Source organism: Arvicanthis niloticus, chromosome 16 (assembly GCF_011762505.2).
Source record: "Arvicanthis niloticus isolate mArvNil1 chromosome 16, mArvNil1.pat.X, whole genome shotgun sequence".
Taxonomy (NCBI): domain Eukaryota; kingdom Metazoa; phylum Chordata; class Mammalia; order Rodentia; family Muridae; genus Arvicanthis; species Arvicanthis niloticus.
The window spans coordinates 70,700,666-70,714,455 of record NC_047673.1 but is presented as its reverse complement, the minus strand read 5'-3'; the positions used below and the strand labels follow the sequence as shown (position 1 = coordinate 70,714,455).

Sequence of the window (13,790 nt, the reverse complement as noted above, 5' to 3'; positions counted from 1 at the left end):
GGTCCATGGGGCAGGCACTAAAGACAGACGTCCATGGGGCAGGCAGTAAAGACAGAGGTTCATGGGGCAGGCACTAAACACAGAGGTCCATGGGGCAGGCACTAAAGACAGGGGTCCATGGGGCAGGCACTAAAGACAGAAGTCCAAGGGGCAGGCACTAAAGGCAATGGTCCATGGGACAGGCACTAAAGGCAATGGTCCATGGGACAGGCACTAAAGACAGACGTCCATGGGGCAGGCACTAAAGACAGAGGTCCATGGGGCAGGCATTAAACACAGAGGTCCACGGGGCAGGCACTAAAGACAGAGGTCAATGGGGCAGGCACTAAAGACAGAGGTCCATGGGGCAGGCACTAAAGATAGAGGTCCCTTGGGAAGGCACTAAAGACAGAGGTCCCTGGAACAGGCACTAAAGACAGAGGTCCCTGGGGCAGGCACTAAAGACAGGGGTCCATGGGGTAGGCACTAAAGACAGAGGTCCCTGGGGCAGGCACTAAAGACAGAGGTCCCTGGGGCAGGCACTAAACACAGAGATTCATGGGGCAGGCACTAAAGACAGAGGTCCATGAGGCAGGCATTAAAGACAGAGGTCCATGAGGCAGGCACTAAATACAGAGGTCCATGGGGCAGGCACTAAAGACAGGGGTCCATGGGGCAGTCACTAAAGACAGAGGTCCATAGGGCAGGCACTAAAGACAGAGGTCCCTGGGGCAGGCATTAAAAACAGAGGTTCATAGGGCAGGCACTAAAGACAGAGGTTCATGGGGCAGGCAGTAAAGACAGAGGTCCATGGGGCAGGCACTAAAGACAAGGGTCTATGAGGCAAGAACTAAAGGCAGAGGTCCATGGGGCAAGCACTAAAAACAGGGATCCCTGGGGCAGGCATTAAAGACAGAGGTTCATGGGGCAGGCACTTAAGACAGAGGTTCATGGGGCAGGCACTTAAGACAGAGGGTTCATGGGGCAGGCATTACAGACAGAGGTCCATGGGGCAGGCACTAAAGACAAGTGTCCATGGGGCAGGCACTAAAGACAGGGGTCCCTAGGGCAGGCATTAAAAAAAGAGGTTCATGGGGCAGGCACTAAAGAAACAGGTTCATGGGGCCGGGAGTAAAGACAGGGGTCCATGTTGTACGCACTAAAGACAGAGGTCCATAGGGAAGGCAGTAAAGACAGGGGTTTATGGGGCAGGCACTAAAGCCAGGGGTCAATGGGGCAGGCACTAAAGACAGAGGTCCATGGGGCAGGCACTAAAGACAGAGGTCCCTGTGGCAGGCACTAAAGACAGAGGTTCATAGGGCAGGCACTAAAGACAGAGGTCCATTGGGCAGGCATTAAAGACAGAGGTCCATGGGGCAGGCGCTAAAGACAGGGGTAAATGAGGCAGGTACTAAAGGCACAGGTCCCTGGGGCAGGCACTAAAGACAGGGGTCCCTGGGGCAGGCATTAAAGACAGAGGTTCATGGGGCAGGCACTTAAGACAGAGGGTTCATGGGGCAGGCACTAAAGACAGAGGACCATTGGGCAGGCACTAAAGACAGAGGTCGCTGGGGCAGGCACTAAAAACAGGGATCCCTGGGGCAGGCATTAAAGACAGAGGTTCATGGGGCAGGCACTTAACACAGAGGGTTCATGGGGCAGACATTAAAGACAGAGGCCCATGGGGCAGGCACTAAAGACAGAGGTTCATGGGGCAGGCACTAAAGACAGAGATTTCATGGGGCAGGCATTAAAGACAGAGGTCCATGGGGCAGGCACTAAAGACAGGGGTCCATGGGGCAGGCACTAAAGAAGGAGGTCTATGGGGCAGGCACTAAAGACAGGGGTCCCTGGGGCAGGCATTAAAGAAAGAGGTTCATGGGGCAGGCACTAAAGACACAGGTTCATGGGGCCGGGAGTAAAGACAGAGGTCCATGGGGCAGGCACTAAAGACAGAGGTCCATTGGGCAGGCATTAAAGACAGAGGTCCATGTGGCAGGCGCTAAAGATAGGGGTCCATGAGGCAGGTACTAAAGGGAGAGGTCCATAAGGCAGGCACTTAAGACAGGGGTCTCTGGAGCAGGCATTAAAGACAGATGTTCATGGGGCAGGCACTTAAGACAGAGGGTTCATGGGGCAGGCACTAAAGACAGGGGTCCCTGGCGCAGGTACTAAAGAAAGAGGTTCGTGGGGAAGGCATTAAAGACAGGGGTTTCTGGGGCAGGAACTAAAGATAGAGGTCCATGGGGCAGACACTAAAGACAGGGGTCCATGGGGCAGGCACTAAAGACAGAGGTCTATGGGGCAGGCACTAAACACAGAGGTCCATGGGGCAGGCACTAAAGACAGAGGTCCATGGGGCAGGCACAAAACACAGAGGTCCATGGGGCAGGCACGAAAGACAGAGGTCCATGGGTCAGGCACTAAAGACAGGGGTCCCTGGGGCAGGCATTAAAGACAGAGATTCATGGGGCAGGCACTAAAGACAGAGATTCATGGGGCAGTCAATAAAGACAGGGGTCCCTGGCGCAGGCACTAAAGACAGGTTCATGGGGCAGTCATTAAAGACAGGGGTCCCTGGGGCAGGCACTACAGACAGAGGTCCATGGGGCAGACACTAAAGACAGAGGTCCATGGGGCAGGCACTAAAGACAGAGGTCCATGGGACAGGCACTAAAGGCAGAGGTCCATGGGCAGGCACGAAAGACAGAGGTCCATGGGGCAGGCACTAAAGACAGAGGTCCATGGGGCAGGCACGAAACACAGAGGTCCATGGGGCAGGCACGAAAGACAGAGGTCCATGGGTCAGGCACTAAAGACAGGGGTCCCTGGGGCAGGCATTAAAGACAGAGATTCATGGGGCAGGCACTAAAGACAGAGATTCATGGGGCAGTCATTAAAGACAGGGGTCCCTGGCGCAGGCACTAAAGACAGGTTCATGGGGCAGGCATTAAAGACAGGGGTCCCTGGGGCAGGCACTAAAGACAGAGGTCCATGGGGCAGACACTAAAGACAGAGGTCCATGGGGCAGGCACTAAAGACAGAGGTCCATGGGACAGGCACTAAAGGCAGAGGTCCATGGGCAGGCACGAAAGACAGAGGTCCATGGGGCAGGCACTAAACACAGAGGTCCATGGGGCAGGCAGTAAAGACAGAGGTTTATGGGGCAGGCACTAAAGGCAGAGCTTCATGGGACAGGCAATAAAGACAGAGGTCCATGGGGCAGGCACAAAAGACAGGGGTCCATGAGGCAGGCACTAAAGGCAGAGTTCCATGGGGCAGGTACTTAAGACATGGGTCCCTGGGGCAGGCATTAAAGACAGAGGTTAATGGGGCAGGCACTAAAGACAGAGGTTCATGAGGCAGGCATTAAAGACAGAGGTCCTTGGGGCAGGCACTAATGGCAGGGGTCCCTGGGGCAGGCACTAAAGACAGAGGTCCGTGGGGCAGGCACTAAAGACAGGGGTCCGTGGGGCAGGCATTAAAGACAGAGGTTCATGGGGCAGGCATTAAAGACAGGGGTCCCTGGAGCAGGCACTAAAGACAGACCTCCATAGAGCAGGCACTAAGACAAGGGGTTATGGGGCAGGCACTAAAGACAGGGGTCCATGGGGAAGGCACTAAAGACAGAGGTCCATGTGGCAGGCACTAAAGACAGAGGTCAATGGGGCAGGCACTAAAGAAAGGGGTTCATGGGGCAGGCATTAAAGACAGAGGTTCATGTGGCAGGCATTAAAGACAGAGGTCCATGGGGCAGGCATTAAAGACAGAGGTCCATGGGGCAGGCACTAAAGACAGAGGTTCATGGGGCAGGCATTAAAGACAGGGATCCATGGGGCAGGCATTAAAGACAGAGGTCCCTGGGGCAGGCACTAAAGACAGAGGTCCCTGAGGCAGGCACTAGAGACAGAGGTCCCTGAGGCAGGCACTAAAGACAGAGGTCCCTGGGGCAGGCACTAAAGACAGAGGTCCCTGGGAAAGGCACTAAAGACAGAGGTCCCTGGGGCAGGCACTAATACAGAGGTTCATGGGGCAGGAACTAAAGACAGAGGTCCCTGGGGCAGGCACTAAAGACAGAGGTCCATGGTGCAGCACTAAAGACAGAGGTCGATGGGGCAGGCACTAAAGACAGAGGTCCATGGGGCAGGCACTAAAGACAAAGGTCCCTGGGGCAGGCACTAAAGACAGAGGTCAGTGGGGGAGGCATTGAAGACAGAGGTCCCTGGGGCAGGCACTAAAGACAGGGGTTCATGGGGCAGGCATTAAAAACAGAGGTCCCTGGTACAGGCACTAAAGACAGAGGTTCATGGGGCAGTCACTAAAGATAGAGGTCCCTGGGGCAGGCACTAAATACAGGGGTCCCTGTGGCAGGCATTAAAGAGAGAGGTTCATGGGGCAGGCACTAAAGACAGAGGTTCATGGGGGAGGCATTAAAGACAGAGGTCCATGGGGCAGGCACTAAAGACAGGGGTCCCTGGGGCAGGCATTAAAGACAGAGGTTCATGGGGCAGGCATTAAAGACAGAGGTTCATGGGGCAGGCACTAAAGACAGAGGTTCATAGGGCAGGCACTGAAGACAGAGGTCCATGGGGCAGGCACTAATGACAGGGGTCCCTGGGGCAGGCACTAAAGACAGAGGTCCATTGGACAGGCACTAAAGTCAGAGGTCCATGGGGCAGGCACTAAAGGCAGAGGTCCATGGGGCAGGCACTAAAGACAGAGGTTCATGGGGCAGGCACTAAAGACAGGGGTTCATGGGGCAAGCATTAAAGACAGAGGTTCATGGGGCAGGCACTAAAGACAGAGGTTCATGTGGCAGGCATTAAAGACAGGGGTCCATGGGGCAGGCACTAAGACAGGGGTCCATGTGGCAGGCACTAAAGACAGAGGTCCATGGGGCAGGCACTAAAGACAGAGGTTCATGGGGCCGGCACTAAAGACAGAGGTTCAAGGGGCAGGCACTAAAGACAGAGGTCCATGGGGCAGGCACTAAAGACAGAGGTCCGTGGAGCAGGCATTAAAAACAGAGGTTCCTGGGGCAGGCACTAAAGACAGAGGTCCACGGGGCAGGCACTAAAGACAGAGGTCCATGGGGCAGGCACTAAAGACAGGGGTCCATGGGTCAGGCGCTAGTGAGGAGCCCAGAAGCAGCTGGAGCCTCTGACCTGTGGGCACAAGTCCTGGCCAAGTTGCTCCTTTTGCTGTTCCCTTAACCTTGTAATGGAAATTCACTCAACTCAAGAGAAAGTCAACCAGCACTCAGAGGCAAATGCAGAAACTTTTTAAAGTGTGCATACAGAGCTCTGCTAGCTAGGGGATTTGGCCTTAAAAAGAAATATGTCACATTTCATGTAGAATGTTGTAATCTTACTCATGTCTCCATCTGCTGGTGATCTTTAAGTCCCATGTCATGTGTCATCTTCCACACGCACCCACACAAGTTACATTTTTGAGCAATTAAGCAGGAGTTGCAGAAGCAGAAACTGGGGGCTTTTGGTTATCTCTAAGGGGCATTTTGGGGGCAATTGGGCTGCTCACAGAGGCTGAGGAACACAGTTATCTATGCCTTAAACTAGACTTGAACAGCTCTCGAGCTCATTCCTTCAAGGCAATTTGTCAAATGTTTGCTCTCTTCTAACAAGAGGAGAGGCCCCTGGGAAGTGCAGTTTCAACATACCTAACTTCCTATTAAATCAGAATGATAATGATTTCCCATTGCTCTATATACTGATTAGGAAGAACAGGTCAAGAGTTGCCTATCTTATGTTCCAGTTAACACTGAGGCAGAGCCCCTTAGTTTAATTTATTTCTATATAATTTATTGCTTCCTAAGCAAGCCTATTAGTGAATCCCTTTTTGTCATATTTACTTAATGTTAAGCTTTGTCTTAGTCAGGGTTTGTATTCCTGCACAAAACACCATGAGATGAAGCAGGTTGGGGAAGAAAGGGTTTATTCAGCTTACACTTCCACATTGCTGTTCATCACCAAAGGAACTTGGGACTGGAACTCACACAGGGCAGGAACTTGGAGGCAGGAGCTGATGCAGAAGACCTCTGTATTTAGTGCCTGCCTCATGAACCTCTGTCTTTAGTGCCTGCCCCATGGACCTCTGTCTTTAGTGCCTGCCCCATGGACCTCTGTCTTTAGTGCCTGCCCCATGGACCTCTTTCTTTAATGCATGCCCCATGGACCCCTGTCTTTAGTGCCTGCCCCATGGACCTCTGTCTTTAGTGCCTGCCCCATGGACCTCTGTCTTTAGTGCCTGCCCCATGGACCTCTGTCTTTAGTGCCTGCCCCATGGACCTCTGTCTTTAGTGCCTGCCCCATAGACCCCTGTCATTAGTGCCTGCCCTATGGACCTCTGTCTTTAGTGCCTGCCCCATGGACCTCTGTCTTTAGTGCCTGCCCCATGGACCCCTGTCTTTAGTGCCTGCCCCATAAACCCCTGTCTTTAGTGCCTGCCCTATGGACCTCTGTCTTTAGTGCCTACCCCATGGACCCCCGTCTTTAATGCCGGCCCCATGAACCTCTGTCTTTAGTGCCTGCCCCATGAACCTCTTTCTTTAATGCCTGCCCCAGGGACCCCTGTCTTTAGTGCCTGCCCCATAGACCTCTGTCTTTAGTGCCTGTCCAATGGACCCCTGTCTTTAGTGCCTGCCCCATGGACCTCTGTCTTTAATGCCTGCCCCATGAACCCTCCTGTCTTAAGTGCCTGCCCCATGAACCCCTGTCTTTAGTGCCTGCCCCAGGGACCTCTGTCTTTAATGCCTGCCCCATGGACCTCTGTCTTTAGTGCCTGCCCCAGGGACCTCTGTCTTTAGTGCCTGCCCCATGGACCTCTGTCTTTAGTGCCTGCCCCATGGACCTCTGTCTTTAATGCCTGCCCCATGGACCTCTGTCTTTAGTGCCTGCCCCAGGAACCTCTGTCTTTAGTGCCTGCCCCATGGACCTCTGTCTTTAGTGCCTGCCCCATGGACCCCTGTCTTTAGTGCCTGCCCCAGGAACCTCTGTCTTTAGTGCCTGCCCCATGGACCCCTGTCTTTAGTGCCTGCCCCATGGACCCCTGTCTTTAGTGCCTGCCCCATGGACCTCAGTCTTTAATGCCTGCCCCATGAACCTCCGTCTTTAGTGCCTGCCCCATGGACCTCTGTCTTTAGTGCCTGCCCTATGAACCTCTGTCTTTAGTGCCTGCCCCATGGACCTCTGTCTTTAATGCCTGCCCCATGAACCTCTGTCTTTAGTGCCTGCCCCATGGACCTCTGCCTTTAGTGCCTGCCTCATGGACCCCTGTCTTTAGTGCCTGCCCCATGGACCTCTGCCTTTAGTGCCTGCCTCATGGATCCTTGTCTTTAGTGCCTGCCCCATGGACCTCTGTCTTTAGTGCCTGCCCCATGGACCTCTGTCTTTAATGCCTGCCCCATGGACCCCTGTCTTTAGTGCCTGCCCCATGGACCTCTGCCTTTAGTGCCTGCCTCATGGATCCTTGTCTTTAGTGCCTGCCCCATGGACCTCTGTCTTTAGTGCCTGCCCCATGAACCTCTGTCTTTAATGCCTGCCCCATGGACCCCTGTCTTTAGTGCCTGCCCCATGGACCTCTCCATCTGGACCCACAGATGGAGAGCTCAGGAGAGAGGGCTTTTAGAACCAAGTTTGATCTAATAGGGAAAATTCAAAGGATAGTGCCCAGGGAAGCTGGGAAGCTTTGTTGAACACAAAGCAGTGTAGCAGTATATTTCCCCTGCTACATTTTACAATAAACTCGGTAATATGGGAGGAGCTAATGTGGGAGGAGAGAAGGAGAGGAAGAGGAGGAGCTAAGGGAGGAGAGATGTGGGAGCCATGGAGGACCATGCATGTATCGAGAGCAGTCCTGGGTAACAACTTATATCTAGGTTAGTTAATTGGTTAACACTTCCAATTGTGTGGGCATCTTGTTAATTGAACATTACCAAACATATAAAGCCTTTGGATAATCTTTAAACAATAAAGTCTCATTTCTACCGGCTACTACATGGATGGTGGGATGGTCTGGGCTCAGCCTAGCCTTGTGGAGACATCGTGGTAGACTGGCAGAGCCATCTCCCATGCTGGCATCTCGTGGGTGGCAGGGCCAGTGCTTTTGACTGGCATGAGCTGTGGTCAGAGTTGAACAGTGGTGGGAGCCCACTGCTGCTCATGGCCTCAGGCCATGCCTAGTCAAGAAGATGGTGACTCCGTAACAACAATCAAGATTGGGCCATGCCGATATAAATACTCAAGTAACAAAGCAGGGAGAGAGAAAAAGAAAAGGACGGACAGACAGGTGGGAAGACAGGAGAGACAAAACCCAGTAGTGGGCACCCTTCTCTGGGCCCAAGCAGCAGGGATGGTTTCTAAATACAGGACTAAGAAGGGTTGCAGAGGAGGTTGGGAGCAGGTGGCAGGAATGTGAATTGGACCCTAGTGACATCATGATCCTATAGACTATGTGTGAAGGAGGTGACTGACTTGCCACTCCCAGAAAGATGATAACACCTCCTCTGGAACAGAAAGACCTGGGAATAAAGACAGATGGCTGACATCGCCATCTGTTGGGCTAAGATGTCCTCAAAGAGGGCAGCAAGAAATATGAGTCAATGGTAGATGCCAGCCTGATAGAACCAGTTCAGGAACCTCAGAGGCAGCAGTATCTAGAACTGAATGTTTTGGATGGACAGGAAACCACATGGGCGCTGTGGACCACTGGAGATCTGGGCAACAGACAGCCACAGGGCTAAGTCTTTAAGGTCAGGGAACATCACAGGAGCCATGGCAGTACTCCCCGGGGGCAGCCTGGGAGCAGAGCACAGGCTCCCAAAGCTTCAGGGCATCTCTGTGGTTGTAACCCTGCAAAAGGCCACATCCTTCCTGGACACGGGGATTCATCAGCCCCTTGATGAGCTCCCAGCTCCTGACAATGTGGGCTTCTCAGGACCCAGCACAAGACCTGAGCCCCAAGACAGTAAGGTTTGGGCTTTGAGGCTACCTCACCCCTGCAGCTGTGTGGCCTTTGCCGAGCTAACCTCTCTGCAAACTCACCCCCCCACCACCACCATTTTACTCTCCTTTCAAAACTCAATCAAGGTCATATACAAGAGATGTCTTCCCTGACTGTCCCCAACCCTATGCCTGAGTCTTGCCTTTCCCCACCTCTACCAAGGGACAGTGAACTTGAAAGGAAGGAAGGTGTATCCTGGCTCATGGTGAGATCTCAGCTGTAATGGCTGGCTGTAACAACGGGTCAGCTGTGATGGCTGTGACGTCAGCTCTGACGGCTGTGATGTCAGCTGTGATGGCTGTGACATCAACTGTGATGGCTGTGACATCAGCTGAGATGGCTATAACAACAGGTCAGCTGTGACATCAGCTGTGATGGCTGTGACATCAGCTGTGATGGCTGTGACATCAGCTGAGATGGCTATAACAACAGGTCAGCTGTGACATCAGCTGTGATGGCTGTGACATCAGCTGTGATGGTTGTGACATCAGCTGTGATGGCTGTGACATCAGCTGAGATGGCTATAACAACAGGTTAGCTGTGACATCAGCTGTGATGGCTGTGACATCAGCTGTGATGGCTGTGACATCAGCTGAGATAGCTATAACAACAGGTCAGCTGTGACATCAGCTGTGATGGCTGTGACATCAGCTGTGATGGCTGTGACATCAGCTGAGATGATTGTGACATCAGTTGTGATGGCTGTGATGTCAGCTGTGATGACTGTGACAGCAGCTGAGATGGCTGTAACAACAGGTCAGCTGTGACATCAGCTGTGATGGCTGTGACATCAGCTGTGATGGCTGTAACAACAGGTCAGCTCAGCTGTGATGTCAGCTGTGACATCAGCTGCAAAGGCTATGGCGTCAGCTGTGACATCAGCTGTGATGGCTATAACAGGTCAGCTGTGATGGCTGTAACAGGTCAGCTGTGATGGCTGTGACAGATCTACAGTGGGGCAGAACATCGAGGCAGATATGTGGAGCCTCAAGCAGATTGACAGAGAACAGGACAGAGCCCTAAGCACAGGCCCACAGTACCCCACTTCAGCTGGGCCTCCCCCCTGATTTCTAACATCCCAAATGCTATCATATTAGATATGGATTTGCCTAATAATGAGGTCAGAGCCCTCAGATCTGTCCAATCACTTCCCCAAAGCTCCACCTCAAATTCTGCTCCAATCAGTTTCTGAGCTCCTGTCCTCGTCAAGTTGACATTGTGAAAGTAAGAGACCTACGTTCTCCGTGCTTTGATGCTCCCACATGTCTTCCAAGTATCATTCATTCTGTTTGTACCAGAGGACAAACAGGGACCATGGCAAGCAACTGTCAGAGTCCCAGGGCCCTTCATTGCTATGGCCAAGTCTAGCATCTGGGTCCCTTGACTCATTGCTTCTAGCCAGAAGACCAGCGTCTTCCTGTGGCCAGGAGTTTCAAGTCTCTTGGGGTCCTAATTCATTGCAATCTGAAACCTTGAACTGGGGGTGGAAGAATGGCCACAGGAAGATAGTGTTAGCAGAGACCTGGAGAGCCCAGGAGGAAGGTGTGGGCAACTGTGGTGTGCACCTCTGGGTTCAAAGCACCTGGATGCAAAGAGTGCCACCTGGTGGTGAAACAGAGGTGCTGTTTCTTCCCACAGGCAGGTTGCTGAGATGAATTCATGAATGGAAGCTAGTGAGTTTAGGAATTGTTGCCTGCTGTGGTCAGGACTTATATTAGCTATCTGCCTGGATCCAGAGGACCTTAGCCTAAGCAGTCTATAGAAGAAAATGGCACTGGTCAGCTAAAAGAAGCAGGATAGGCAAGAGCCTTGGCACTGAGCCTGGGCATCTTGTGTGCTTTCCCAGGAAGTTCTCCCTGGAAGATCTGCTGACTAACATCATGATCTACCGGATGACAGAAACCATCATCTCCGCCCAGCACTTCTACATGGAGAACATGGGTCAGGGCATCATGGTCCATAGGCATGAGGGGTAAGCCTGGCTGAGCAGGGGGAAGGGCCTCTGGGGCTGGAGCTGGTAACCTCTTGGTCGTTAATGCAAAGAAGGCTTGATGACATAGTAAGAAAGACAATAGATGTATAGATGTATGACCTCAGGAGGATCCTGATTTCCTGGGACAGAGGCTTTGGGGTTTGCAAGGTCTGTATGGAGACCCTCAAGTGACAGGTAGGAAATAGACTAACAACATGGATATTTAGAGGCTAGCATGACCTGTTAGAGGGTCTTCCCACACACAGGGTCCTTAGTAAGTAGAAAACAGGACTTAGGAAATGGTTCACCGATTCCTGAGTCTGCTCTTGTCATTATAGTTTCATATACATGACGTCCCTCAGCCCTGAGACTCTAGTCCCACTTTAGAGATGTGGGACCTGAACCCCAGCGTTAATCCACACAACCCTCTGCTCCCAGGATGAAGGCCTTTGTGCCCACCGCTGTTCTGCCTTCCCTTGTGAAATACTACATGTCCCAGAAAAATAGGTGAAGGTCAAGTACCCCAAACTCTTCTCCTATTCCTACATGGAACGTAGGCGCCACTTTGCTGCCTTTGAAGAGCCCAAGCTTCCGGTCCAGGACACCCACAAGTTTGTATCAGTGGCAGCAAGCCAGTGATGCCCTCAGGGATCAACTGCAGCCTCAGCAGCCCTGCCTCCTCCACAGTCTTCCTGAAGTAAGATGCCACGGTTCTGAGGAGTGAGCGTTAAGTCTTGTGCCCTGCGGCTCTGGAAGCCTAGGTCTGCTCCTGTACTTCCTACCACCTGAGAGTTAAGTCACAGACTTTAAACCTCAGGGCCACTTTAAGAACTAAGTGCCCCCAGGTACCCCAGGCCCAGAAAGATCTAGCCATGCCTCCCCACAGAGGGAATAGTCTGGAGAAAAGAGAACTAACAATTGCTTTGTCTGAAGAGCCTCTCCTTCCACCTTGCAGGTGTGGGCAAGCAACCCAGGGCGGCCAAGACCCAAGGCAACGTTGAATTATGATTTTACTCTTATCTAGTGCCTTCTGGCTCACATGACCCCACTTAAGCTAGGTCTCCCCACTTGCCCCATACCCATGAAGGATTGCTGGCTCACTCCCTTCTTTAAGGCCACCCTATAGGTCCTAACACTACTAATAAAACTGTTCTGGAACAGTCTGCCTCAGCATCTATGAAACCTACAGCATCCTTTCTAAAATTTACCTGACACACGGTACACCTGTGCTAGGCAATGCTGCCTTGGTGACAAATGATTTTACTTCTAAGCACAGCTGGACCAAATGATATGCTCTACTCCAGAACAACCCACATGGGCTTCCCTCCCAGAGGTCAGCTCACACTTCTGCCCTTGTGCTTTGGTGCCCACTGGGTCCACTGAATCAATTCAAACTGACAAACAGCCACTGGCCAGGGCCACCCTGTACCAAGCAGCCCCCAGAGTAGTGATAGCATCATCCAGACACCCACAAAGTTCAGGCCTGTGGAGAAAAGGCAGTGTGGCTGGCTGGCAAGCTCAAGTGGCCAAGGGCCACCAGACCTATGTAAAGAGGAACGGGAGACCCTGCCTGGACCATTGTTGTAAGGGAGCTGGGATGGAGGCAGGCCTAAATGTCTACCACAGTCCTGCCCTGGACTGCTACGTCCCACCCATCTCCACATGTGTCTTGTCATCCTCCTTCTCATCCATGTGGGCCTGGGCCTCAGCCTGCCCCCTAGAGCCCAACCCCAGATCCCACTACAGGAAAGAAAGAGCTGCCCAAAGCAGAAGAAATGGAGCACACCCTCTTCTTCTCTCTGGGCCTGCCACGGTGACCACTCATAATTCCAGGGTACCCTTGACAATGCCCCTCCTATCTTGGACAGAGCAGACATATCATGTAGAGTCTGGATGAAGCCTACACAGACATGGAAAACCATACATTAACCTGAAAGAGGCATGAGAGATGGGGTCTCACCACCAGTCCAGTGGGTACTTTATTAATGGTTCTCAGTCCCTGACTGCTGCTGGATGGCCCCAGTCACAGAGTCTCAGGCAACATGATACAAAAACCCAGAAGCACAGCAGGAGCAGAGGGGGCTCCAATGCCAGTGGGCAGGAGCCTGCTGCCCTGCTGCAGTCAACAAGAACAAGATATTCCCTGGTCCCTACAGCTAATCCACAGATCCCCGAGAAGGGGCTGTAGGCTGGGGAACATTGTAAACCCCCACATGGGCTCCATCTCAGACCCCACTGCTGCACTATGCATCAGCTTGCAGAAGGCTAAGCAGTGTTCCAGGGCTCAGAGGGACCAAGTCTTTCCTGGACACATCTCCCGTCAATCAGTAGTCTCCAAATATGACTACCCTAAGGGCAAAATTCCAACACGTGATCTTAGCTACAAACCACTAGACACCATGCCCACTACAGAGCTTCCCTAGCCATGGATGGGGGAATAAAAGTGCATGTCCTCATGTGACCACATGAGGGAGTTGCAGAAGCTCCCCACACTGGGACAGCAGCCCCATCCTATACCCTCAGCCAAGGACTGGAACCCCAGGGCCTGCTGGTTCCCTCTTTTCACAAGACAGGAGCTTTAAACAGCAAAACTCTCAACACCCTGTCTGGGGCACTAGACGCTTGTGTCCCTCGGCATTCCTCGATGCTCCCAGACTGCCAGACCAGCTCGCCCACTCTCAGGATTCCTGGTAGGCACAAGCCACGGTGTCACTAGGATCTTGAGCCACGAGCTGCCCACGAAGAGTCCCACTAATATTATGGATGGCTCCATATGTCTGCTGCTGCTGTGGTGATAGCGCTGTCCTCTCTGAGGCCAAAC

At 52.6% G+C, this 13,790-nt stretch overlaps 1 protein-coding gene across 8 annotated transcripts in view; it reads right to left on the bottom strand.

The window, feature by feature from the left end:
* Window positions 1-12,918: 12,918 nt before the first annotated feature.
* Window positions 12,919-13,790, bottom strand: part of Tmem63a (transmembrane protein 63A) — a 35,155-nt gene continuing 34,283 nt past the window's right edge. For 4 of the 8 annotated variants that reach the window (XM_034520694.2, XM_034520693.1, XM_034520695.2 and 1 more), the window contains exon 23: window positions 12,919-13,790. This exon is cut by the window's right edge and continues 25 nt beyond it. In XM_034520694.2, coding sequence (XP_034376585.1) covers window positions 13,648-13,790 — 143 coding nt within the window. In that variant the 3' untranslated portion in view covers window positions 12,919-13,647. The other 4 variants (XM_034520697.2, XM_034520696.2, XM_076914616.1 and 1 more) reach the window with 1 other exon arrangement.